The 26459-nt window shown below is 41.4% G+C and overlaps 2 protein-coding genes across 5 annotated transcripts in view; one reads left to right on the top strand and one right to left on the bottom strand.

Annotated features, from left to right (window-relative positions):
• The window catches only part of MIDEAS (mitotic deacetylase associated SANT domain protein), a 62106-nt gene that overhangs the window by 25437 nt on the left and 10210 nt on the right, over positions 1 to 26459 (top strand). For all 4 annotated transcript variants that reach the window (XM_051791521.1, XM_051791519.1, XM_051791520.1 and 1 more), the window contains exons 2-8: positions 7913 to 9605; positions 15191 to 15508; positions 16447 to 16792; positions 17213 to 17279; positions 23380 to 23522; positions 24373 to 24476; positions 25744 to 25819. In XM_051791521.1, the coding sequence (XP_051647481.1) occupies positions 8148 to 9605; positions 15191 to 15508; positions 16447 to 16792; positions 17213 to 17279; positions 23380 to 23522; positions 24373 to 24476; positions 25744 to 25819 (2512 nt within the window). In that variant the 5' untranslated portion in view covers positions 7913 to 8147. The remainder of the gene's footprint in view (positions 1 to 7912; positions 9606 to 15190; positions 15509 to 16446; positions 16793 to 17212; positions 17280 to 23379; positions 23523 to 24372; positions 24477 to 25743; positions 25820 to 26459) is intronic.
• The window catches only part of DNAL1 (dynein axonemal light chain 1), a 30965-nt gene continuing 28994 nt past the window's right edge, over positions 24489 to 26459 (bottom strand). Inside the window, exon 9 of the mRNA XM_051791599.1 lies at positions 24489 to 25047. The gene's annotated coding sequence lies outside the window, so the exon portion shown is untranslated. The remainder of the gene's footprint in view (positions 25048 to 26459) is intronic.

The following is a 26459-nucleotide window of genomic DNA, read 5'->3' as shown; positions in this document are numbered from 1 at the left end:
CTAAGTTTTAAAATTTCAGTTTGTCTTTTTATTAGTTTTTCTTCTTTATCTGTGCTGATTTTGTTCTGGTGGAGCTATTTGTGTAAGCCAGGTTTTGTCTGGCTTGTTTGTTATAAGGACAAGACTAATCAACACTTAATGGGCATTTTCTTTGTAACAACTTCTTGTCTCTTTCTCATCCTTTAAAACAAAATTATGTGGAAAATCTCAAGTGTGTTTTGAAAAGCAAGCCTCCAATACTTGTACCAAGTTTACACCTTGAATTGAGGAAGACAACCCAAAAAATAGCTTATTTTTTGAGTGTTCATAGTACACAACTCTAGAAGAAAGAAAACTTCTCTTTGAGGTGCATCTGTGATGCTTCAGACCCTGTAATTCAAAACCCCAAAATCCTTCTCTATGATGTCGTACATACTGGAATGGATCTGTGTGTTTAGATGGAATGTGGAAAATTGTGGTGATGGGGATAAATCAAACCAGTCCATGGTTGTGAATAGTAGGTCCAAATTGAATCAGATGGCATGGTTTGGTGAACTTGAAGACCATTTGAACAGAAAACCACTCAATTAAATAATGTTTATGAGAGTGCATTTTCACTGCCTCACCTTTATTATATCCTTTACTGTAGACCAAAATATTTTATTGAAGTAGGATTTGTATTTCTCCTTGGATTGAATAGTTCATGAGGTGTAGTTCGTATTTTTCTGTTTGGGTATGTGTATTTTTCCCAAACAATATGGCAGTTCTACACTTTGTGTTATTTTGCTTGCTGTGGGTAATTAAACTCTGGTGCTGAATGTCAGGAATGGTCTAGATTGGAGCAGTAGTTTGTTGCATCTGGTGGCACAATACAATCTACCTTTGCTGGCACAAAGTCCTTCAGTATGACTGTTGTCTCCCATGCTTCACCTCACAGAGCTGATGGATTTCACTTTTGACTCTCTGGTTAGTACAGTGGTTTAATAAAGCTTTATCAGTTCCCAGCCTCTGAAAATGGGAAAGTGAAAGTGGTAGCGAAGTATTTTTAACAATGCTGCCCTCAGGGCAGAGGCACCTTTGTGCTCACTCATTGTAGTCACAGTCTTTCTCTGCAATAGAAATGGGCCAGTGATCAGTGAAAATTTGAGTAGCTTATAAATATCTGCCATGCATACTAATTTAGGTATGTGTTTGCTAGCCCCAGGCAAGCACCTTCAGGAAACTGTGGAAGTTGTCAAACTTCCTGGATGCTCTGCTTTCCCTTTTGTTGTCTGTCTGTCAGTGAAGCAGCTTTCCTTTCATCTCTTTGCCTTTATTATGGGTATGCTGTAGGATTCCTTTTTTTGCTATGCAGTGTTACAGAAACAAGTCAGCCTTCCTGATTTCATAGCCTTTATTGATTCTAGGTGATACAGTTATCTAGATTAGTTTCTTACTGGGTTAAATGATTGATACCTACTTACATTCTTTTGTAGTAGGCTTCTTTTAGTTGGAGACTGTTCAGGTGGTTGGTTTTGCTTGTTCACTTTGGGCTTCAGTTGCTGCTCTTTTGTATAGAGATAGGCATTCTAGGTGTCGTACCCATTGGGATAAGGTGACAGGAATGTAAAACCATCGCCTTCCATTTATGTTTTTGACTGTCTCGGATACAGTTGTGTTTCTTGGTTGCTTTGAGCTTTCTCCCGCCTTTCTTCAGGAGATAGATTGCTGTGCTTGATGTATAGAATTTACAAACATGGTCTGTTTTCTGTTCTGTTACCTTTCCTGTTCAAGGTGTCTGAAGGTGGTGAGTAGGAGGTTGCAAACAATCTGCAGGAATTTTTATGTAGCTAACTGTCTGGAAGAAAATGTGACAAAGTGAGTGTGCAGGAGAGGCTTTAGAAGGAGGGATTGAAGCTGTTTTCATATACAGCAGAATAAGCATAGGATATGTGCAATAAGGTTTGTAAATGTTTTATCAAATGCAAAAATTGTGCCATGTTTTCTTCCCTTTCTCAGTTCTTACTCAAGACTGTTGCAAATGGTGCTGCTGGTTCTATAGGGGCAAATTTCTGTCAGCTGGAACAAGTTTCTTATTTGTGATGCCCTGTACATCTTCAGTCATTTTAAAAGCACAAAGAACCAAAACCTACCTTATTGAACCTCTTCGGTCCTGCTATTACACTGGAGAAATTAAATTTTCTTTTGCTCTTTCTGCACATGTGTAAATGGCACACCCAATTTTTATCTTTTACAGGTAGATTTAATTAAACCTGTGTTTTCCTGTAGGTTTGAAGGGGAACTGGTAGCTAGTATCCTTTATTCTGTGCTTAATTTTTGACCTTCCTTTTGTGTGATCTTGGAAGTGAGTTAGTTCCTCTGTTTCTGTTCCTCATTAGTAAAATGTGTCATGATTCTTTGTGTTTCATAAATGTGGGATTTGACCATAATAATGAGCAAATTGGAGAAGGAAGGTTTGATTGCACTGTGTCAGAAGGACACCAAGTAGCTTTCTGCATTTGACTGAAGTGTAACAATTGTTCTTGGAGTCTGTTCATCATCATTAAAAGTGATTGAGGTTCTTACAGGGAAGATAGATAATTTCAGCTGCTGGCAGCAGGAGGACTTAGTGAGAAATTATTCTTGTCACTCTGATTTGACAGATTTCCTGTAAGGAACTGTGACAGCATTGCTGTAGTTAAGGCTGAGAATGTACATTAGCTAGAACCCAGGAGCACTTTATTTTACGGGAAAAAAACCCAACTAAAATAGAGGAATTTAAAAGCTAAGATGGTGGAATAGAAGATGGTCTATAAGCACCGAATCCTTAATTTTACTGAGGTTTAAGGAGAAGTCAGAGTCTTTCCTGAGTCATTTCTGCAGCATTCTGTCAGAGAATTGTGTGCAAATTATCTCAAAGGAGATGAGGAGTGTGCACAATTTAAACTTGCTTATCATGCCAGATACAGGTGGTACAGCAAATGGACTAAACAAGGCACAGGACAGCACAGCCCTCAACAGGTGAATTAAAGAGTAAAGTTTAAGGTTATTGCAGTGTGTGAGGTCATGATATGTGAAATTGTACAAATATACACATGCTTAGTGAAGAGGTATTTACAGAATTGCAATAATGGTGGGTGGATATTAAGTATACCTGCAACAAGTTTTAAAGAGAGGTAGATATATTTTACATTAAATGATTGCAGTTGAGTGTTTTTAATTTGTCCCCTAAATCAAATAACCTTTAATTAAGGTTTTATGGCAAACTCTTCAGGCTAATGTTAAACTGGGACAAGACGGTTGCAATGGATAGAGATGTCTAAACAATTCTGCTTTGGGTTGAGTAAAATCTGCCGATGGGTCCTCAGGGCTGGTACCAGCCTAGTGAGTGGCTCTGAGTGCCTGTGCCTTGCACTTCTCAGATATCTCTGCTTTGAAAGGACTTTATAATTTTAGAACCAATGTCCTGGATACAGGCAGAGACTCCTCCACAGTTCTGTTGTGTACTTGAGGAAGTCCTTCAAGATGCTCTGCCTGAACGTAGCCCACACGGTGTTTAATTTGTTTTTATGATTTTCTTTAAGGCAGTACTGCAGATACACTGGAGAAGTTTTAGCTAAAAATGCTAGCTCTGACCTTTTTCAGTACGGTCCCATAGGTTACTTTGCTTATGTATTTTTCATTTCATTCCAGAAAATACTGCATATGTGCCCATTGGGTGTATGTGTATCTAATTTGACATTCTTTTTAGGTCTAGAAGAGAAAGCCTTGCAATATGAAAAATTCCTTAGAAACCTGAAAATATTTACAGTATTAAAGGAGGTGACGTACAATTCATATTCATCTGAAGAAAGTTCAAGAGATGTTCTTGAATGTCAGAAGTTCCTGGAAGTGAAAACAACTGGTGATGTTGCATGTCAAATCTTAGCATTATTAAAACAAAATACACTGATACTAGGTTCTCCTTTTTCTCTGTGCAGTGTAAAAGCAGTGCAAGGTATGATAACACCTCAGTATATTTGGAGGTAAGACACAGTATCTTCAGGGAATTACAGTATTGGAACTGGCTTTGTGCTTTATTCAAAGATAAGAAGTGGTCAGGGGTGTACTGCTCCAAAGCACACTTAAGGCTGGAAGTGTGTTGGCATTTTACTGTGCTACTGCAGGCTGACTCTTGTGCTGAAATTAAAATAAAACAAAAGAAAAGAAAGGCCCTGTCCTAGTTAGGACAGCTGAGATCAGTTCATCATGGTGGGTGTAACCCAAAACTGTATTCTATAGCCTTCCATGTCATTTCCCAGAAACTAGACTATTGTTGTCAATAGACTATTCGCACCCTCTGCCCATAGAGCATGGTGGGTGTAACCCAAAACTGTATTCTATAGCCTTCCATGTCATTTCCCAGAAACTAGACTATTGTTGTCAATAGACTATTCGCACCCTCTACCCATAGAGCCTGACTCCTCAGGCTATAAACTAGGTGTTAAGAGGCCTGTGAGATAGAAGGATGTTTCTGTCCTCACACCCTTTGTGAACTCCCCGCCCTGAGGGGAGTACCAAGCATTCCTGCCTGAACTGGAGGATATATAATCTTGGAGTTTTGGAACATTTTTTCAACCCACTCGTGGGATCCAGAGGACGGCTGCATCTCATCGCTCTCAACCAGACTTAGACCACCACTGGACTGCGATCACCAGTTCTGGCCAGACTGCAGCAGCTCTCCCACCAGCAGGTTCTTCCCCTCTCCCTTTACTTTGGACTCAAACAGGGCCCAAGGAACACCACTTTGTTCAGGCCCCAGGGTACTGGGTTATACATTTGGGTTTTTGTGGGTTGAGACCAATTGTTTGTTTGTATTATTGTACTTACTGTATTATTTTAATAAATTGTTATTCTGACTTATAATCTCTCCTTTGAGTTGGGTTCATTCCCCCTGCTGGTTAACTTTTAAACCAGCACAGGCCCAAAGCTGGTAATTGGCTAGGATGATGATAGCGTGAGCTAATCCCTCAACCTCAGGGAGGGAAGCCTGCTTAGTCAGAGAGCCAGCAGTGCTCATCCAGTGAAGCTGCCAAGTGTGAGCTTTCCTGAAGCATAGTCATGCTACAGCTTGAACATTTATCACTGCAGCTTAAACTATGGACTATTATTATTATTAGGATGACATAAAAGATATTCTTCTTCATTTTTTTCTATATAGAAAGAACTTCTAAAGAGCTGGTTTTATGATGTGTTCTTTTACCATCTAATACTGGATGCACCAAATCCTATTTTGTTCTTGGTGATTGCTTGGTTAGGATATAGTTATTTTTGCATGTAACTGGGATAACTGGGATGTTCAGTAATCATGTCTTGTTCAAAGTACCTTAAATCTTTTTCTTCCTTGGTAATGTCCTTTTCACTATCCTGGGTCTTGTGCTGAAGAACAGCTTCAGTTGTACATTCTCCTTTGCCTTTAGGTTATATCTGAACTTAATTTTAAACTTTGCATCTTTTTATCTTCTTCCCAGATCAGTGCAGTTGTAAACTGGTCTGAGCTAGGTCTTGCTGGTGGCTTCTTATCTAGTAATGGAAAAAACAGAGCCAAAGTCCACACAACTGGAGGTTTGGAAAGCTGTGCTAATGCAATGCTTTCTCACTAACCTGAGAATCCTTTTGCTAAAGGTCTTCTGAATACTTGTCTGTGTGGTAGCTGCAAATCTCAGCCACCACTATTAAGAACAACATCAACTGTGTTTTTTGTGATCTTTTTTTTTTAATTTTAATTTCTTTTTTTCTTCTTTTTAAATTTTTTGAAGACAGGTTGAAAACATGGACCCTTGAAGTTGAATGCCAGCTTTTTGGCAGTTACTGTTACATTTTTCCTCAAGGTGTAGAAAATATACAGCAGAACTTCAGAAAGCTGTCTGACAGAGTAAAATTTGATCTAGTGATAACATCTGGTTATCACAGAAAACCTTGCATTGTCTTTATCAGAATTATGTGACTGATCAATATAAAAGCAAGTAGAAGCATCAGTGGAAGGAAAATTGTTACAAGGTTGTCTAGTTTGGAGAGAAAAACAGCTTGTGATGATTTCAGAAAGTAAGACTGTCAGAAACCACTGTTAGTAGTATTTCCTCAGGTCTTATGATTTAGCTGTTAGCACTGATACATTTACAGTGCTGCAAAAACCAAGGAGAGAGGATAACATTAATGCTTCTGAGAGGCATATAGCAACCTTTCCACCTCTACATTTTTGTGACCAGGGATTTGTTTCCTGCTGTAAGATGTTTTTTTCCTTTCCTAGTGAAGTTTTGAAATAGGAAAAACTTACTTTATGAAGTATTTGCTTGTATACTAGTTGCAGTTTAGAGAGAATTTTCCATCTCACGTGTCCATAATTTCTCCTGGAGTTATTTTCGTCCTGGTTAGAGAGGCCTGGAAAACGAGCTGAGACGTGCTTAGAGGAGGGAGGAATGCCCTGGCTCTGTAATAGGAGGTGGCAGGAGTCCATGATTTGTAGCCAGGGTGAAGGGGGAGGCAGCGTGGGGGAACAGCTATGTAACAGCCTGAGGAAGTGACTCACTTCACTCTGAAACACAGTCCCATGGTTCCAGTAGCACTGAAGCCAGGCTTGGCTTCTGAGGTGGAAGTTGTGTAAGTTAATTGAAACTCTTTGTCTTTTCCTCCTCCTCATGTTTCCAACCCCACCTCAGTACTGCACTGTGTCCATATCTGTTTAGAGGAAGCTCAGATTACAGGACTTCAGTGTGCTATATAATCTGTTTATTATTTTTCATTTTAAAGAGAGATAAATGGATTGCAGGTTTCATTGGAGTGGATGTGTGTTAGTCTTACCTGCTCCACTCAAGAGAAACTTGATCATGTAGCAAAAGGGCTGTAACAACAATAAGTTTTAACGATTTGTTATAATCTTTCTGAAATATGTTGGCAGTGTGAACTGAAGTGGAACAGAGTACGTATTTAAAAAGATAGAGACTTGCTCTTAATAACTTGAATGTTAGTAGTAGTAGTTTAAGAATTTAATTAAATTCAAAACAAAACATTTTAAAGCGTTTTAAGTGTCCTAGTAGAAATACTGGTGTATATGTTAACACATTAGACGTTAATCCTGCAAGGCTCTTAGAGTTTGTGGATAGCTTTTTTTCTATGGAAGAAGAGGGTGAGAGGGTAGAATTGTCTTAGACTGCCTGTTACAGAAAGGCTTTCTTCTATTATATTTGTAGCTCTACAGTAACAGATATTTGCCAGTGTGTGGGAGCAGCTGTAACATTCTGCCTGAACTACTTTTCGGTATGACCTGAGCAGGAGCATTTGCTTTCAGCTGTTGAAGAAAACATCTGAGAGAGCAATAGGTAGAGCAGGCCCTGTCTCCAGTGCTTGGATGTTTGGTGGGCAGTTCTTAATTGGAAAGCAGCTGTAATGACTGGGAGGGAGCGGGGAGCAGTGTGACTAATGAGCTGCTGCCTGTCCCCTTCCTTCAGAACACTGCATTGAGCATCTTGCTGTGTGTTTGGCTGCAGCCTTCGCATGTGTGTGTTGTAAAGGTCTTTGGGAAATGTGGCCTTTTGGCAAGCCATGAAGGTTTTTTTGTTTTGTGGTTTTGAGTTGAGATTAGAAACAGATTATTCTGGAAGACATAGAAGTAACTGGCCAGATGAGAGGGAGTTTAAGAGAAAAACCTTCAGGATGAGCTTGAGTGATTAGTCAGAAGTCTGTGTGCAATTGGGAATTGCATCATGCGAGTACAGTGTGATATCTGTTTTGTAAAACTAAGTTGTTTTGGTTTACATTCTTGTAGCAGGTCAGATCTATTGTTTCTTACCTATATTATCCTGGTCTTCATTTCCATGGGAAACAGGGCAGACATAAACATTGTTTCTTATCGCCTGAACGTTCATAGGCCAGTTATGTCTGGTGATGATTCATTGCCAATGCTTCTCTATTTCAGGACCTGTAACTAAGTGGACCCTACTGACCTCTGAACCACAAAGTATAGGAGTGAAAAGAAGTGGGAGAAGCACACAAAGAAAAAGGAAGCGAATGCACTTTCCTCTGGACTTCTTTCCTGCTCTTTATTACTAAAACTGAATGGAAAAGAGAGACTTCTGTGCCTTTCCTCCCCCAGCCTTAGGGATGGGTGGATTGTGAATACTATGCATGCAGCCGAGAGAATAGGCTGAACCATGAATCTTCAGGCTCAGCAAAAGTCTTCAAGCAAAAGGACTGGGAAACGAGTTGCCTATTTTAATGAGCAGGAAATAGGTGTGTTGTCAAAAGAACCACAGCAGCAACTTAAGGAAGGACAGTACTATGGTCATGGAGGGAATATACCGGTCTCCCAAACTATGGAGATTCCTCACACAGGAGGATTAACAAGTGCACCCAACAGTGTTGCTTTGATGAACTCTGTTTACAATCAAGATAGGGGAGAATCAATGATGATGCCCCAGTCAGTAACAGCTGTCAAATGGCAGAATTCACTAATGGGAAACCGGTTGCCAGAGAGGGGTGACAGCCACTGGCAATCTCCACCTTCAGTGTGGAACCACAGTATGGTTTTTGGAGGCAACCCAAAAGGACCTCACTCCAATGCTGGTGCCCCAGGCTTCTATGGCCACCCAGAGGCCCTTAAAAGAAATCAAGAGAAAGGAGTGTTCGTGTCACAGCTGGACTTATATGGAGATGCTGTCCAGCAGATGATGTCCCAGAAGGCTCAGCTGGAACAGCAAGCCCTGGTTAGACAGCAAGCTCAAATGAATTCTTTTCATCAAATGCAAAAGCAGCAGCAGCAGAATCAAAGTCTGCCATTGCAGCCTTTCCAACTTGCATTTGGTCACCAAGGTCAAAAGCAAGGTCTTCCTGAGTTGTTACATGTCTTTCAAGAAGCCCCAGCTTCTTCCAGTCCAGCATTTACTGCTCAACAAAAGCAGCAAGCTCTTCCTCAGCTACAGCTGTTTGAAAATTTCTATCCTCAGCAGCAGCAGCAGCAGCAGGCTGCTGCACAAACCTTTGGGTTGCAGCAAACTACTTCCATAGCACAGCCTCATGTGGCAGCTGCAGCACCTCAGCATCATATGGTGGCACACCAGTTTCAGCAAACAGAGAGGAACCAGGAACTATTCAAGGCATTAACAGAGCAGAATCAACAGACTGTGCTACCTCAGACCCAGATTCCCTTTCCAAGAAGGTCACGGAGACTCTCCAAAGAAGGTGTCCTGCTGACATCTGCAGGAGAAGTGTTGACTTCCAAGCAGGCAGAAGAACAACCTGGCAATTTATTTCTGCATCACTGGCAATCGCATCAGCAAGAGGTCCCATTACAGCATCCATCTGAATCACTGGCCCACAACAAAAGTGGCTTTTCGCACCCCAAAAGAATGGATCTGGAGCAGAAGGATGTCCTGGTCAATAGTGAGCAGTGCCAGATGGAAACAGACAGGCAAGCCCCAGCCCAGAACGGTAGAGATGAGGAGAAGCAGGCAGCAGCAGCTGAAGAAAACACTCAGAGAACTAATGATTTTCAGGGAGTCAGAGGTGGTGTAATCCAGAGTACTCGACGGAGACGACGTGTTTCTCAAGAAGCCAATTTGCTGACTTTGGCCCAAAAAGCTGTTGAATTGGCTTCTCTTCAGAATGTAAAGGTAAGGTATACATCCTAACCAATATAGCATGTTTTAGACTACAAAATAGGGCTGAAATGAAAGGAATTTATGTTTATATGCAGGATAGGATGGTATCTTGAACTGTACAGCAGGGGCAGCTCTGGAGTGGAGGCATGTAAGTTCAACTACTGTAATTCATAGGTGCAGGAGAGCGGAGATCTAATGGAATGAAACCACCTAAGGGCAGTTTTATTTCACTAAAACTGAATGTGATTTTAGCCCAGGACTTCAAAATATGGATGTTTTCATCTTAGGTGTCAAGGTGTCAGGAATTTTGAGAGACAAGTATAAGCAGTGTACTTGTCTTTTTACCAATTTAATGTTCTCTTCCTTTTCTGTTAAAAGACTGCTGCTTACCTGCCAGTTTTTCAGTTTCAGCAGTTGAAGCATTTCTAAATTGTGCTCTCTAAAAATTACATAATGCATGTTCAATATTTCCCAAATATTAAATGCCTGAGAAAGCCTCACTTACATGAAGAACTTATACCAGGTATAACAAAAGTCTGTCTCATGCAGCATCTTGTTTCTGAGAATGACCTGAGAATAAAGTCTGCCTGTAGACTGTCTGTAGGGCTTGATGGGGAAGAAATCTGGTGTTGGCTGATTAGGTAGTTCACCTCTCCTGTCCTTTTGGCATCCCATCAGTCTAAACTGTACAGTATATATTCCATATGGCAAGATGATAAGAGTTCAAAATTAACTACCCAAGGGGGAGGCAAGGGATTTTTGGAGTTGGGTGGAGTTTTTTGAGGGATTGTTTTTCGAAGATTTTCTTACAGTAGTGGTTTGACTAATCTTTCATTGAGTGTCTGTCACGAGAAGTAACCATACACTTTACCTTGGAAGCTTTGTTGCCAAAGGCTGATGAAATACAGATGTTAGGGCATGAGCCACTTTTACCTACAGTTTTTGCCACTTGTGTTGCTGCTCAGTCAGACAGCAGAGGGAAGAGTATTTTATTCCCAGTCTTGTTCTCATCATCTTTTTTTTTCCTAGTTTGTTTGTGGCTGGTTTTTGCCCATCTCTTCCTTAGAGGAATGTGCTATTTCAGTGAAAAAACAGTACTAAAAAACAATGTGGTGAATATCCATAGCCTGCTTCATCTCCTTCACAGCAAGCAGCAAACAGTAACTGATGACTGATGCTGCCTTCAATCCTTTTTGCTCTTAACTCCAGTTGAACAAGCAGATTTGGTAGAAAACTAGTAGTAGTTAGTAGCGTGGTCTGTTTGCTCATACATTTCCCAGCCATTGTGTGGTTACATTGCAGAAGGCCTACAGTTCACATTGCACTCTGATCACCAACAGAGTGGCAAGAAAAAGCAAATAGAGCATCTAGGAAAAGGCCCTGAGAGGTGAAGGAAGGAATTGGCCATTTGAAGGCATGTCCGCTTGCAGCTTGATTCATAATGTAAAGACCAAACAGATAAGTGTTTTGACAGATGCTCTTTTGTTCTTGGCTGTTATGCAAGCAGCTTGTTTGCTTCCATGATGGCACTAGCAGAAGAACTCTATGTTTAGATCTGTTCAGGCCTTCAGGATAAGCTTTTGAAGGATGTTAAATTCTTACCTGAGGTCTGATGGATTTTACATCTTTAGGGGGTTGGATATCATGCAAGGGAGAAAAAGAAAACGCTTACTGAAGAAAAGTGATCTGCTTCTCTTACTAGTGTCCTTCTGTTACAAACAACCTAGAAGCCTTCTCTGCATGGTTCTATGAAGAGTGTGTACAAAGCTGTGGAGTTAAATTGTTGATGAAAGACACATCATATTTTGAACAAGTTGTTTGAACATTCCAATGTAGGTGTGTGTATCTTATGCAGAAATAGTATTCTGGACAGCAATATCTGTCTACATGCAGTGTCACAACTGATGCTTTGCACCAGAGCTGCTCATTACCTGTGCCTGCCTTTTTTCAGGTGGTGCAAGCTTATTGCTGCTTACAGGCTGCAGTAAATTCTCAACTCTTAGTTTTATGGTTTCATTTCACATATAGCTGTTATATGCAAAAGGGCAGTGTGATTTGTTGTCTTAAATAGCCAGAAAACTTTTCTCAAATCTGAAATGGTCATCTTAAAGGGTGTCTGCATTTAAATATTCCTTTATGGAAGGGAGACAGAGGTTTTGGTTACCTGGCCTCTTTGGTTACTTTGGTTACCAGGGCACCAGCTGCTACATACAAGAGAAAAAAAAAGTTTTATTTGTGGAATTGTGGTTCTGGACTCACCTACAAAAGAAAAAAAAATGTTTTATTTACAGAACTCCTTCATGGACAAGCTTTCTTTTTAACTGCAGAGAGAAGCTGCCTCTACTTGATGCAAAATGATGGCAGAAAGCTCTGTGTGGGCAGGTGTTTCTGAAAGCCTGGTGTGGTTTCTCGTCTGATCACAGCAGTGGCTTTGAAACAGTTCTTCCAGCTGTTGCAGTTGAGTTTTGTCTGTGAATTCTAAGTTTTTTAGAAACAACTTGAGGGATAGGCAGGATCAACGCCAGAGCATCTGATGAGTTTCTTGGAGGACTGTACTAGTTCATCCCGCAATATTTAGGCAAGAGTCTAAGTGAAAGTGCAACAAGTTGCACTTGCTGGAGTTATCCAGCAGACCTACTGCCCCAAATTCTGCAACAGGGGTGCTGAGGTAGCTGGAAATCCCCTAGCAGTTCTAAAACTGAAGGTCCCATCCCTTGGTCAGAGACTCCTTTCTGCTTACCTCTAAGAATAATCAAACAATTGAGAAAATATTTGGAGATCTGAAACAAATAGCTTAATTCCAAAATTAGTCATGTCCCCTCTTAGTAAACCTTAGGTATGTGTGGTCTTTCATGGCCAGAAAAGCTCTGGTGTGGACCAGAACATCTTTAAGGATGTCTCAACTATTTATATATTAAGTTCCCAGTGGTGCCTTTTCTCAACCTTTGCTCCTGTTCAGATCTCCCCTTCCTCTTTTCTGCTGAAGGGGTCATCTCTCCTGTCATTAAGGAGGAGAGTCCTTTGCTGGTAACCTCCCAGTCTTGAAAATAAAAAGAGCATGGTTAGCTGATTGTACAGTCAGAGAAAAGTGACATCTTTTGTGTGACTAGCTACCATAATTTCCTCCTTGTAGTCAGGAAATTAGTTCATGACTCTTGACCTACAGAGATCTGTGTAGCACACGGGAAGTACCTGAGGTTTGTAGATTGGTCAGAATTGGTGCTTGTTCACATATTCCCATTGTGATTACTTGTTTTATTGCACAAAGCGGGCCAAAGTGCTTGCACTAATGAGAGCTACATCAGGTGGATAAAAAGTAACCTGATTAAAACCAAGACTTTTCTTGACAGTGGTCTGAACATTGTGGTGTGAATGCACTGCTCCAAACAGTGGTTCAAAACTACCTGCTGTGGATCTTGCTGTCAGGAGATGACCCCAGAGCTATTCCAGGTGTTTAACTAGAGCTTCAGTAATAAGGTGATAACAGCAACAATTTCCCTGATGAATGGAGGCCTATGGAGAGCAGCACGTGTGAGCTGCTTCTTCAGGTGTGGGCAGGACCAGTAGGCATAGATATCTGTTTCCAGTAGATGACCTGTTCATGTGTTTAAAAGGCATCCTTGTTAGTCTCTCTTTCCTGAAGTGATGGAGGGAGGCTATGAAAATTTACAAGAGTCCTTTACTGCCTCGAAGTAGTGGGTCCTAGAGACATGTCTGTCAGCATGAATGCCCTCCAAATCCAAAATCGGTAGTTTTATGGGAAAGTACAGGTGTATGTCAGCAGCCTGGAGTGAAAGCAGGTCCTTGGAGCTCATTAATTTCTTCTGAAGTGCAATCTGGGACAGCGGAAGCCACTCGTGGCTTTACAGTTGTGTGTTTCATCACTGCGTGGTAGGGGCAGACGTTTGCACTTTCTGTGAAGAAGCAGTCAGACTTCTAAACTGCAGTGTCATTTACAGGATAAACCTTTCTGTGCTCACTTAGCCCTACTCTAATAAAAGGTCTGGGAAGGAGGCAGTCCTGAATCTTCTTGATATAGTAGATTTTACGTGCTCAAGCTTGGTACCTGGCATATTTTGAAGGCTTAATGTTTTCCAGGGTGGACCTGCTTGCTCTTAAAAACAATAAAAATTACCAGGACTCTCATTTGGAGAGAGACCAGAGCACTAACCCTAGGCTCTGACTGATGCATGTTGTGACAGTACAATTGTGCTTCCCTCAATATAGTATCAAAATGGGACTTCAGCCTAGTGTCCTTCTAGCTATCATGGATTGACTCTTCATGGGCCAGCTGAAGCATGTTCTCTTGCTCATCAGTGAAGCTGAATGACTTTCTTCATCTACGACCACAGTGAAATGACTGGGGTTGTGTCTGAACCCTTAGGACAAAACCTCTCATGTCAGTTTTTCATCAGGACTAGGTGCTCATTATGACACATAATAGGTTCTGTTTGAAGGCTTCAGTAAATCCCTGCAAAATTTTGAAAGTCCAGGTTGGAGACCTGTTGTTATACCTGAGAGATTATGTGTCTTAGTTTCTACCTAAAAAACACAGCTGTTCAGCTGGATTTCTCAATAGATTGTGGCTCTGATGGAGGATGACTTTGCATACCTGATCCTATCCAAAGGCTTTCCAAACAGAGCTTGAAGGTGGGAAGATGTTCTGAAACACCAAAAGGAGCATCTTCTTCAGCTTCTACACTGCACTTCATCAGAGCTCAAGAAGACCTTTTACATCCCTAGAGAGAGGTGTTTTTGAAAGTTGTATTTAACATCTGGCTTCTAAGTGAGCTGGCAAGTGCTTCAGAACTGAGAGTGAAATGAACATGTTGATAGTAATTTGAAGGACTAGAAATCAATGATCTGTAGCCGTACTTAAAGCCATTTGGTGTTAGAGTATTCGTGTGTTTATCCAGTAACTCATCCTCTGTTCCCATATCCTTGGAGCTCAGTGTGATAGGGTTTCCATGAGTAAAACAGACATGGAAACCATAATGTCAATGCCAAAAGTGCTGCCTTGCAGTTATACCTTGTCGATTCTCCAAGCATAAGTCCTTCATGCTCAAGCCTAGTTAGACAACAAAACTTAAAGGCTCAAGTTATAATAAGAAAAATTTCTTTTTTCCTGTAAGTCAGAAAAAAAAAATGCAGCAAAAAGCTAGCTCTGCTTTTTTTGTGTGTGAGAGATTTAATTAAAATATGATCACGGTTTGGTCTTTCCTGGAACAGAAATCCAATATTTGACATTAATAACCTGCAGCTTTTGATCATTACTAGAACTGAACAACCTTTGCTGGAAGTTATAAAGCAGGGCACAAATTTATCTGGAAAATAAAATGTCAAAACATAGGTAGTGAAATCATTCTTAAGAATGATGTATATAAATATTCTAGCAGTCGAGACTATGGACAGTCCTCAAGTAATTCCGTAAAATTTTGGTAACACTCTGAAGTCTTCTTTTTCCTTCAGTAATGCCTCCAAATCCATTTCAGCTTGCAAATTGCATTGAGAAACTTGATATACACTGAAGGTGAGATATCATCTGATTTATTATGTAAGTACTACAGAACTTTTCAGGAATCTATTTTTCTTCTCAGGAGCTGGATAATTCAGAGGAGAAGAGTGTGCTGGTAACAGCTCCAGGACCTACAGCTGCAAAAAGTGTTGTGGAATTTGCCAGTTCTTCACCAGCTCCCAAAAAAGCCCGGGAGGACAACAGCCTTGTGCCTCTTATCATTCCTGTGTCTGTGCCAGTGAGAAAAATTGACCTGCAGAGCCTTGAAAAGGAAAAGTCTGAGGATGGAAAGCTGCCGAGAGGCCAAACAAACGATCGAGCTCCTTGTGAACGCAAGCCTTCTGTGATAGTCACTCGGAGGCGATCTAATCGTAATACTAACATGGAAACCTCAAGTCAGGTATGGATAGGCTAAGAAACCAAAGATGGGCCAGATCTGTTAGATTTAATTATGCAGTTTTTAGCCATAAACTTTTCTATGAAAGTAGTTTGATCTCAGGCCTTGAACTTGGAATGTGTGTAGTCTATGGATTTTTTTTTATCATAATATTGCCATATATTTGGGCATTGCTGGCTTTTCATGACCTACCGCTAATGCTATGCCCACTACTAAACAGTGAACAAAGCCTTTTGGGCAATAATACTAGATTAATTGTCTGTGCCAAGAGTGGTTTCTCCATACATACGTAGATAATAACAAATTGTACATAGTGCACATATCTCTCTATACGAATAAAATCCAAGGTGAAGATTTATTCTCATGGAGTTGAAACCTCTTACTGAGGTTCTGAAGGTTGGTACTTGTGTTCCCCAGCAGTGTGGTGGTAGTGAGTGGGTGGGTTGATTTTTTTTTTCTTTTTTTTTTTTAATTTCATCTCTCTCTTCTATCCAGAAGTACAACAGATTGCTCAGATATCGGAGAAATGGCAGGAATCTAAGGAATTCTCTGAAATTAGATGCTTGGCCATCTAATAAAATATTGTTATATTGTCTTCTGTTCTCTTACTGCTATTTGATATCACACTGGTATACCAGGATTCTGCTATGCTTTTGTGTCCTCTTTTAAAGTTACTATGAAGGTTGGACCAGATGTATGTGTAGTTCTTGTAAAATGTAACTCTGTAATCACTCAGAAATAGTGCTGCTACCTTATAATTCCTGTGTCCATTCCATTCCCTGTCTTCTTCCTCCCTCTTTCCTTTTGTGCTAATTATTGACACCCCCCCCAAATGTCCTATCCAGATTTTGAGCTGCCATGAAAGTGCGTTGTCATCTCTCTGAAGTTTTTCAAATGACCTCAGGTTTTAAAATTAAAGTATGTAATTTTTTTTCTAATAGCATGAAGATGCTGTTCCAAAGGATGAAGCAGAGGGCTTTGCCCGAAAACCAAAGCAGCGACCAAGACCTGAGCCACTCTTCATACCACCAAAAGCTGGCACCTTTATTGCACCCCCTGTTTATTCTAACATTACTCCATATCAGAGCCACTTACGGTCACCTGTCCGTCTGGCGGATCATCCTTCAGACAGGAACTTTGAGCTACCTCCTTACACTCCTCCACCAATTCTTAGTCCAGTGAGAGAAGGATCTGGGCTATATTTTAATGCTATCCTCTCTACAAGTGGTCACTCGGTTCCACCTCCAATGACACCGAAAAGCGGTCACAGAACTCTTCTTAGATCAAGTAAGTTTTTACTTTATCCTTCCTTTCCTGGGTAATCTATGATTAGGAACTCTGGACTAATAGGGGGAAGGTTATGCCTTTAGGAAGTGTGGTTGTGTGAAACTGGGGCTTCTTAATGCTTGTCTGGGGAACTGGGATGGAGGAAATGTGTTGTTGGGGGTGTTAAGACTCTTTCACGGGCAATCTGCAACACCCCCTGCTGATGTTCTTCAGAATGGAAAAGTCGGTTCCTCTGTAGCAGATTATCAGTCTCTTGAACTGAGGGGAGGAAGGCACGTTCTTGGTCATGTTAAGCTCCTTTAGCGCGTGGGTACCTTTTTTGAGAGATGGACAGCTCTGATTAGATTTGCAGGCTGTGTGAAATGTAAATCTCAGATATGAAGCTGAGCTGTCTGAGCAGTTATTTTTTTCTGCTTGCAGATAGTTCAGAAGTTACCCCTCCTGTTCTTACGGTGGTGGGGGAAGCCACCCCAGTCAGCATTGAACCGTAAGTACACCGCAGATCCTTAGCCTCTTAGTAAATGTGCTTCCTTTCTTCCTCTTAAAACTGCAGGCTGCTCTGTGTGCAACTGGTGTATCTGTTACAAGTATTAAAGCTATTCCTACTGGTGATTCAAAATATAAGTTGTCTTCATTAAAAATTACTCTGTACAAAAAATAATGCTTGTTGGATGTAATTCTGGAGATAATAATTGCTTTCTGTTACTGCTTGTCTGTCTCTAGGCTGAAATACTATTAGTTAACTAAGGGTGAGGCTGTCCTGTTCTGTTGTATAGGAACACTTCTTTGTATGCTGCGTTTGTTTTAGTGGGAAGATAATGCTCTTTTAAAGGAAGGACAGAATATAGTATGGAAAACTGTAGTTAGCTCTCTCATGAGCTGGTCAGATCACTGTTTATCCCTGTGGTGTGTTGTAGCCGCAGCACAACTATGAACACTTCACTCCCCCCAGGTGAGCTCAGGTCAAAGCACTGCAGCCGGTGACATATGGGGGATGTGCCCTGAGCTAATAAACCTTGTTAGTCGTTTTAGCTGGCTGTGTGCTGGGAAAGCTCAGATGTATGTGGATGCAGCAGCACTATGGAACACAATTTGGGGATACTGCAGCTGGCATTGTAAGCTTAGGCTTGGGGCCAGTCCTGCTAAACCTGAGCAGAGTAGCAAATGTCTCTGCACAGCCTTTGCAAATGCTCTGGGAAGTGTTATCAGCTCAAGCTCAGTGCTGCAGAACTACACCAAGGTAGTTCCAGTTCATTACTACACCTAGTTAATGAACTCTTGCAAAATCTAATCATGGAGATGCATGGCATGGAAACACCCATATGGGATAATGACACCCACGTGGCTCTGCGTCACTGACTGTACAGTGCGGCATCTGCACTCTAACTCTGCAGTGTATCCTGTAACATTTGAGATATTTAACTCACACTCTCTCCAGATAAATACAGGGCTTATTTTGCTTTTTCTTCCAAAATGGCTTATATTTTAAAAATGGACTGGAGCATTTGTTTACAATTTATTTTTTTCTTGCCCTTTTTCCATTCTGCCTTACTGTTTGAAGTTCAATTTTCTGCACTTGTGGTAGGAGGCTGTCCTGAGCAAGTGTTGCAATTGTGAATGAACCCAGATTATTCTTGTCACCTTTGCAAATCTCCTCTAGACTGAGCCCATTTATGGAAATAAGCACATGTGGTGTTGTTTAAATCCATTATAGAAATGGCCTAATTCATCTTTTTGCTGTTGGTTCATTTCACACTAATCCAGGGGAACTTCTTGAAAAGATTTTTGTTTCTTCCCCACCCCTTGCCCCCAGTTTTGATCTTTGACCTCTCTGTGGTGCAATTGCCTTTGGCTGTTGTGTCTGTTGGTTTAAATTGCTGAAGTTAATGGCATAATGTTAGCTGCGAATTCAGTTGTGTGTGAAAATTTGAGGACATGTTGCTGGAAGTTTCAAACCATAGTAACTTAGTAATGCAAGTTCATTTCCATTTGCCAAAAGGAAGTTATGTGCAGAGTTGTCTTGCCGTCATTGTCATCGTCTTACTGAACAGATGCTTAAGCAGGTAGATAGCTATTAACTTTTAACCACGATAAATTAATAAACTGGTGTCATTCTGTGTTTGGCAGCAGTGTTGTAGTCAGTTATATAGACATACCTTCCTTGAAGAAAATGTGGCAGGAAGCACTTTTTTTGTAAAAGAAAAAAAATGTTTAATTTTATTTGTAGTCTTGACCCTAATTTGTGATTACCCAATATAGTGTTCTTAATTGCTTGTGCTTTCACAAACCTTCTGCTAATGCTTCCCAAAAGGTCATTTCATTGCAGAGATTTGGAATAGGAAATGTGATAATGAAGCTTAATTCTTTGTGAGGTGGTACAATAGGCAGTTGGTGTCACAGATCCTTGTGTCCTACTGGTTTTGTAATTCAGTTGTGTCTAAGTCTGGAAGCTACCCCTCAGCTAGGCAGCCTTAAATGTAGCTGTGGTGTATCAGCTGTGAATGCCTTCCCAATTCACAGCCTCAGTTCAGGATGTTGCCACACTCAGCTGCCCAGTGGGCATCGCAGGGGCACCATCATTGCTTACAGGCAAGAACTCTTGTTGTACTGATATCTAGGCTTCATCAGCAAAGGAACAGTGGAATAATGCTTGAATGGACCTCTGGAGGTCCTCTGGTCCACCCTCTTGCTCAGAGCAGGCCAAATTAGATAAGTTGCTCAGGTCAACTCTTGCAGTAGAATGCCAGCTTTACTTGGGCATTGCAGGTAGAAGGTGCAATTCTTAGTCTTTGCTAGCACAGAGGTATCATTCCAAGTTTAAAGATAAAAAGTAACTTCTGATAGCCTTTCAGGAAGGCCCACATTCTTTCCCTCCAGCTTTTCCATTTGTATCTTTCCTTCTCACAAGTAAAGTCAGAGGAGTCTGTGTCTTGGGACACAAAATCTCTAAAATTTCCCAGTGCAGTTAAGAGTCTTTTTATCTCTTTGTAGTGTGTAGTGGGTTAACCTTGACTGGGTGCCAGGTGCCCACTAAAGCCGCGCTCTCACTCCCCTCTGCAACTGGACAGAGGAGAGAAAATATAACAAAGGGTTCATGAGTTGAGATAAGGACAGGGGCAGATCACTTACCTATTACCGTCATGGGCAAAACAGACTCAGAGTGGGGATATTAATTACATTTATAACTAACAGAATGAGAGCAGGAGAATGAGAAGTAAAGTAAGTCTTATAAACACCTTCCCCCACCCCTACCTCCTTACCGAGTTCTACCTCCTCCCCCCACAGCGGTGCAGAGAGACAGGGAATGGGAATGGGGGTTACGGTCAGTTCATCACACCTTTCTGCCACTGCTCAGAGGGAGGAGTCCAGCATAGGGTCCCTCCCACGGGAGACAGTCCTTCCTGAACTTCTCCAGTGTGAGTCCATCACATGGGCAACAGTTCTTCACAAACAACTGCAGCATGGGTCACTCTTCTACAGGGTGCAGTCCTTCAGGCACAGGCTGCTCCAACATGGGTCCTCCACAGAGCCACAAGTCCTATCAGGAAAACCCGTTCCAGGATGGACTCCTCTCCTCATGGGTCAGCAGGTACCTGCCAGGACCCTGCTCCATTATGGGCCTCCCATGGGTCACAGCCCTCCTTCGGGCATCTACCTGCTCCAGCGCGGGTCTCCTCCAGGGGCTGCAGGTGGATTTCTGTATCCCTGTGATCCCCCATGGGCTGCAGGGGCACAGCTGCTTCACCATGGTCTGCACCACAGGCTATAGGGGAACCTTAGCTCTGGTGCCTGGAGCACCTCCTGCCCCTCCTTCTCCACTGACCTTGGTGTCTTCAGAGTTATTCACATGTTCTCACTCTGCTCTTCTTTGGCTGCAATTTTCATTTGCACAATAGCTTTTATTTTTCCTTCTTAAATGTGTTATCACAGAGGCATTGCCACCATTTCTCATTGGCTTGGCCTTGGCCAGTGGTAAGTCCATCCTGGAGCTGCCTGGCACTGGCTCTACCAGACATGGGAGAAGCTTCCAGCAGCTTCTCACAGAAGCCACCCCTGTAGCCTCCCCGCTACCAAAAACTGGTCACAGAAACCCAATACAAGGTGACAGCAAAGTGTCAGTTTTCAGATGTCATCCGTTCTAGGGCAGAGCGTAATCCATAACCCTTTCCTCCTCTGTGAAAGTGCAGGCCATAACAGTAAGCGAGACTAATCACAGTGAGCAGAAGACACCACATGAACATCTCTCTGCAGTATGCCACAATGTGCTGAGGGGAGGGCTGGCTTACCAGGGTGGTTGTTTTGCTTTGTTTTCTAGCCATGTCTTCTCAGTGTTGCATGAAATCTCTTGCTTTTTATTTTTAGTCTGGATTGTGCTTTTTGTGTCCAAAATTAACAGGACATGGGAAGGAAAAATGGAAAACATTTTCAACTGCTTTAGTTCTTCCCTGCCCACGGCCATGATTTGAGATGTGTAATGTTCCTATTGATTTACGTTCAATAGGTATTGGAGATAGTGTTTTTGGGAAAAAGACAGATAGTATATGGCAGCCTGTTTAAAACTTCCCTGTTACATCTATCATGCTGGATGTCAACTTGCCATCACCTACTGAGAGGAAGTTAGCACCAGTCTGTGTATCTAGCAGATTCTGCTTGTCCAAGTAGGAATCCCATCCCGTCACAGTTGAGTTGCTGCTGAATGGGTGATGAAGTCAGAAGTGTGTAGGCTAGTTAACTTCTGTGACTCTTTGTTTACATATTTCTCTTAAGTAGATCTGGGTCTGCTATAGATGCAAAAGAAACAGTTTTTAAAATCTCTTTTTATGTGTGTTAGAAGTCAGACATTTTTTTGAACACAAGCTTTTCTAGCACATGACATCTCATGATTCCGATGTTTACTGACAAAACCAAAATGATGTATTGGGTGTAAAAGAGGGAAATAAGATGTTTGCTTTTTCTCCTTAAATGATACTTGTTTCCTTCCTTTGATATCACAGTCTCTTAAAACTTCAAAATGTCCTATTGAAACACTTGCTAGTATCTCTCTGGATTTTTGTATGGCTTATATGTGTTGTTTCAAGGCCTACCCACACCTTTTCCAAACTCTTGTTTTTGTAATAGACATGCATGTGTCATTTCAGTATACCAGAGGAGGAGAAAAGTCTGGAGCTTGGCATTTATTTCTTGGATGTTTTTGTTACTATTCCTTATTGCACTAGATCGTGCTTTTTCTCTGGTAGTTGTGCTTCCCCTCATGCTGGGGGGACACGAAGCCAAGACTTGAGAATTATAGGAAACCTTGCCAGGGGGTTTTACCTTCTTTCTAATGAAGCACCTCCAGAATTTAATCATCTTGTGCACACTGCCTGATCTGTCCTGTCAAAAAAAGAGCTTATTTCTATATACTTTACTGTTTCAGGAGCTACCAGTGTGGTGCTAGTTAACTGACATCTGAAAGAGACACACTTTTGCATTAAGTATAAATACCTTATTTCAGAATAGGAGGTTTTCATTGTATTCTAAGTGTCTGAGCAGCAGCTGTTCTCAAATATCTTAGATTTTCTGATATCATGGTTTCCTGAAGGGTTTTGTTTTTTTTTGCTTACTTAGCTTGGACATTTCTTTTGTTCTCTCTTCTGGACCTCTGAATTGTATGTATAGTTTCTGTGTTACTTAGAAAGTTGTCCTTGGCCATATTTTGCAGAGTTGTAGCTACTGCTGTCTCTCTGCATATTTTGCCACTGAGACATAGAATAATGATAAAGTACTTCTATGCTGTCACTGCTTGCTGTGCTATTGATGTAGACCTCCAGACCTCGAAGTCTGGTAGAAGAGTCTTTTAGTGGGGGTTCTTACCTATCTCTGTGCACAAAGTCGCATTTGCTAGTACGGAGTAGAATGTCTCTGGATGGTCCTTTGACTTAAAGCAAGTGTAGGGCTCTGTTGATTGGGTGTAGTGAAAAATCTGTGTGCTGATTCAGATCTAAAAGTATGAGATTGCTGCTAACAGAATGGGATTTGGTTTTGATACAGAATGAGCAATACTGCTTTCATTACTTCCTATTTTTTGTTTCAGTTGTTAGAAAGAGTATCTAGAAGACACTAGCTTGTGTCAAGATCATAACAGACCAAATTTTGATCCTGCTTTGAATTGGCATTTGAACCAGATGGCATTGTGTAGGTTGAAAAGGACTTCTGGAGACTATGGTTCTGCTGTTATGGCTGACAAAACCCTGATACTTAAACCGGCTCACCCCTCTTATGCATGAGGAGCAAGCTTCCCATAAGAGGAGTCTGTGTGACAGCCTCTCAAAAAGTGATGTTTATTGGAAGCTAATAACTGTTATTGAGCACCTATTAGGGGATGCTAATTTAAATACAACTTCCAACGGTTGCTGATAAAACAATGGAAACTGGTAATGGACATAAAACCTCTCAACTTCTGAGTCATAATGTAACCTACAACACTGTTGTGTTATATGTAAGAGCCTGCTGCATTTGTTTCTTCATAATTAGTGTTTCTAGCAGAGATGGAGACTTCCTGGATATTGTAAAGGGGTCCTGACTGTTACTTTTTTCTTTCCCTGCAGGCGAATAAATGTAGGAACTCGCTTTCAAGCAGAAATCCCATCACTCCAGGACAGGTCTCTGGCAGAAGTTGATGAGCATAAAGCAGAGCTGGTGTGGCAACCATGGGGCGACCTGGAAACCAACAAAGACACCCAAGAGAATGGTAAGAAGGTGGAAGGCTGGTAAATAGGACTGAATTGTCACAGTGGTTTTAGGGGTAACCACAGATCTACTGTAGGCGTAATTTAAAATCTCTGAGCTGCCAGTCAAGTGACATGTTTGAATGGTCTTGGAAACAATTTTAGGAGTAAAACTTGTTTATCAGGTTGCATGTGTGGGGAGGGGGAGGTTGGTAGGATTGGGTTTTTTTAATTGACAGAAAACTGGGACCATTTGTTTCTAGTCAGGTAAAGAGCAGCCTTTTGCTCATGAAGCTTCACTGTTTTTGTTAACATTTGAAAGCCACATACACTTCTGTATTTTTGAAGGATGTTCTGGACATAATAGTAAATTTTGGAAAAATCAAGTTTGTAGACAGAAGTCAGGATGAGGAAGCAGGAGTTGTGGCAGCTAGTAAGCAGACTTGGGGATCTGTCTGCTTTTGTTGCAGATGAGTTGTGGCCTGTATAAATCCTGAAGGGAAGAGGAAGTGGGCAGGCTTGGAAGAAATCTTTCTGATTAGAGAGGAAAAAGGGTATTGTGAAATGGAAATTCACAATATAAGAGGGGATTCAAGAAGTTGCTGAGGTGAAGAGAGGTGGGAAGACATTATAGGAGGGAGGAGATTTGCAAGAAACTCTGTGTGGAAACAGCACAGCATGACCTTGCAGTCTAATGAGTTCTTGGGTCCAAATTTGACCCAGATAAATTTGCAGGGACATTCAGTTTCTCTGAAAGTTTTACTTTCTGTTTTGCCTAGTCCTCCTTCAAAAGAGCTAATTAATCATGGAAATCTGTAGGAAATTTCATTTTAATCCTCTTACCTGAATTTTTTTGTACTCCTCTGGAAATAGTGGAAAACCTGCTAGCTGCTGCCTGTTCAAGCATTTTTCCTGGGGCTGGAACCAACCAAGAGCTGGCATTGCATTTCTTACATGAAGCAAAGGGAAGCATTCTGGTGAGTCTTCCCAGGTGTTCAACTCAGTGTGGTCAAAGATGTTTGGGAAGGTCAGATAACCTTTCACTCCTGAGAGGAAAGCCTTGCAAACTCCTTGCAATGCATCTAGCTTCCACTGTTTAGTCCACTGTCCCCTGGATATCCCTAAAGTGGGTTCTGTCTGATGTACAGTGCCATGTTCACTTACTCTCTTTTATGTGTCCAACTTCATCATGTTTGGCTTTTTAAGAAATGCACTGAGAGTCTACCAGGGTGAGTGAGCCAAGACTGATAAATGAATCTTAAATGTTGTCTTCCTGGGAAGATAACCATGTTGGAAGGAAAAGTAAGAGGCCGGGGCTGAAGCTGAGACAGAGTGCAGTGTCTTGCTTCTTTTAGTTTTGGCAGATCCATTTAACTTCTCTGTATCTGTAGAACAGCTGTGCTGCTACTTTTTTATCAGTATTGTAAGACATGATACACTTCCATTATTGTGCTTTGACACTTCTGGGAGTGCTCAGGAGTATCCCGCACTTTTGCCTGACTGCTTGTTTCTTGTCCCCTGGCGCTGAATTTGTGATACTGCATTTACCTCTATGGAGAAGAGAACAAATACGAAGTAGTTTTTGTGTGTGTGTGTTGGGTTTCTGCCAGCTCATGTTGTGAGTGCTGTTGCTGCCATTAGGGAGGAGCAGGACTGCCTCTGGCAGCAGGAGCTCGTTGTTCAGGTGGTTTACACTGCCAGTGGAAGCATGACTCTGTTGTCACCTTCCTACTAACTTTGAAAGCACTTCCAGTTTAAATACAAGTGAAAAAGCAGCTTGAGAGGTGGGGGGTTTTGTGTATGTGTGTGGAATCTTTCAGTCGTGTGACTGCTATTTTATTTTGAAATATTGCTTAGTTAAGTGAGATCAGATCACAGTAACTTGGATGTGTAAGGCAGGCATCATTTAGGGCAGTGTTTTTGGATGTATGTAATAGAGGCCTTTGGTTAATGAGAGGAAACTGCTGCACGGTCTCTGTCTATGGAATTGGCTCTCTCCCAGTACTGTGGTGATTGTATCAATTCACAGACGTGAAGAAGTGATAAGAACATACCACTTGCCTGTGGTACCCAAGACTAAGTGGATAGTCAAGAACGTAATTTTTAAAGTTGTCTCAACTGTTAAACTGTGCTATGGTTCTTTTCAGTTAGCTTGCCACAAAAAGGGGAGGATTAACAATTGCCTGACATTTGTTTTTAATACCCCAAGCATTAAATTCATTATTTTACTTGTATTTATCTTAGGAAGCTCTGACCAAACTGCTGTTGAAGAGGCCAGTGCGACCGCCTACCCACCCTTTGGCAGATTATCACTACACAGGTTTGTTAACCAAATAACTCTGTGCTGCCTGCTTATCATACTGGAATTTTTCTGTTATTTTTCTGATTTTTTGAGGAACTCTGTAACATTACAATAAGATTAAAAGACCACTCCTCTCCCATAAATCAAATGATGACATGCCAGAAATTTTGCCTGTGCAAATTATGACACTTAGAAGAAACACTGCACCTTTCTGAATATGTGCATGTGTGTGTTGGCATATGTATGTGTTCTGATTTCTTTTATGGGGAAAAGAAAATGCAATCCCTTGCACTAAGCCACAGAGAATGCAGAAAGATAGAAAGAAAGGCTGCCATTGCCTTAGAATCACAGCCTGTCTGGCATGAGTTTCCAGGGTAGCATTAAGCAGGGGTTTTATGACGAAGAGCTTTCAAGCTTGGTGAAGAAGCCTCAGCCAGCTCTTGATGCCTGTCAGTGTTTCTGCAAAATTTAAATGTCATAAACTGCCTCTGTAGTCTTGCACCTAATTAGAAAGTAGTCAGCTGTGTGACAATAATTTCAGTGATCAAGAGTAACCTGAGACACCTGAAAGACCTGATGTAAGGTGGTAAAGCATAGAAATTACATTTCTTCATTGTTACACACTACTGCAATGGTTGGCAAATATTACTTGATTAAT

The sequence above is a fragment of the Manacus candei genome, unplaced genomic scaffold (genome assembly GCF_025592945.1).
Source record: "Manacus candei isolate 608988 ecotype Guabito, Panama unplaced genomic scaffold, ASM2559294v1 h1tg000033l, whole genome shotgun sequence".
NCBI lineage: Eukaryota > Metazoa > Chordata > Aves > Passeriformes > Pipridae > Manacus > Manacus candei.
This window is presented reverse-complemented; position numbering and strand designations above follow the sequence as displayed.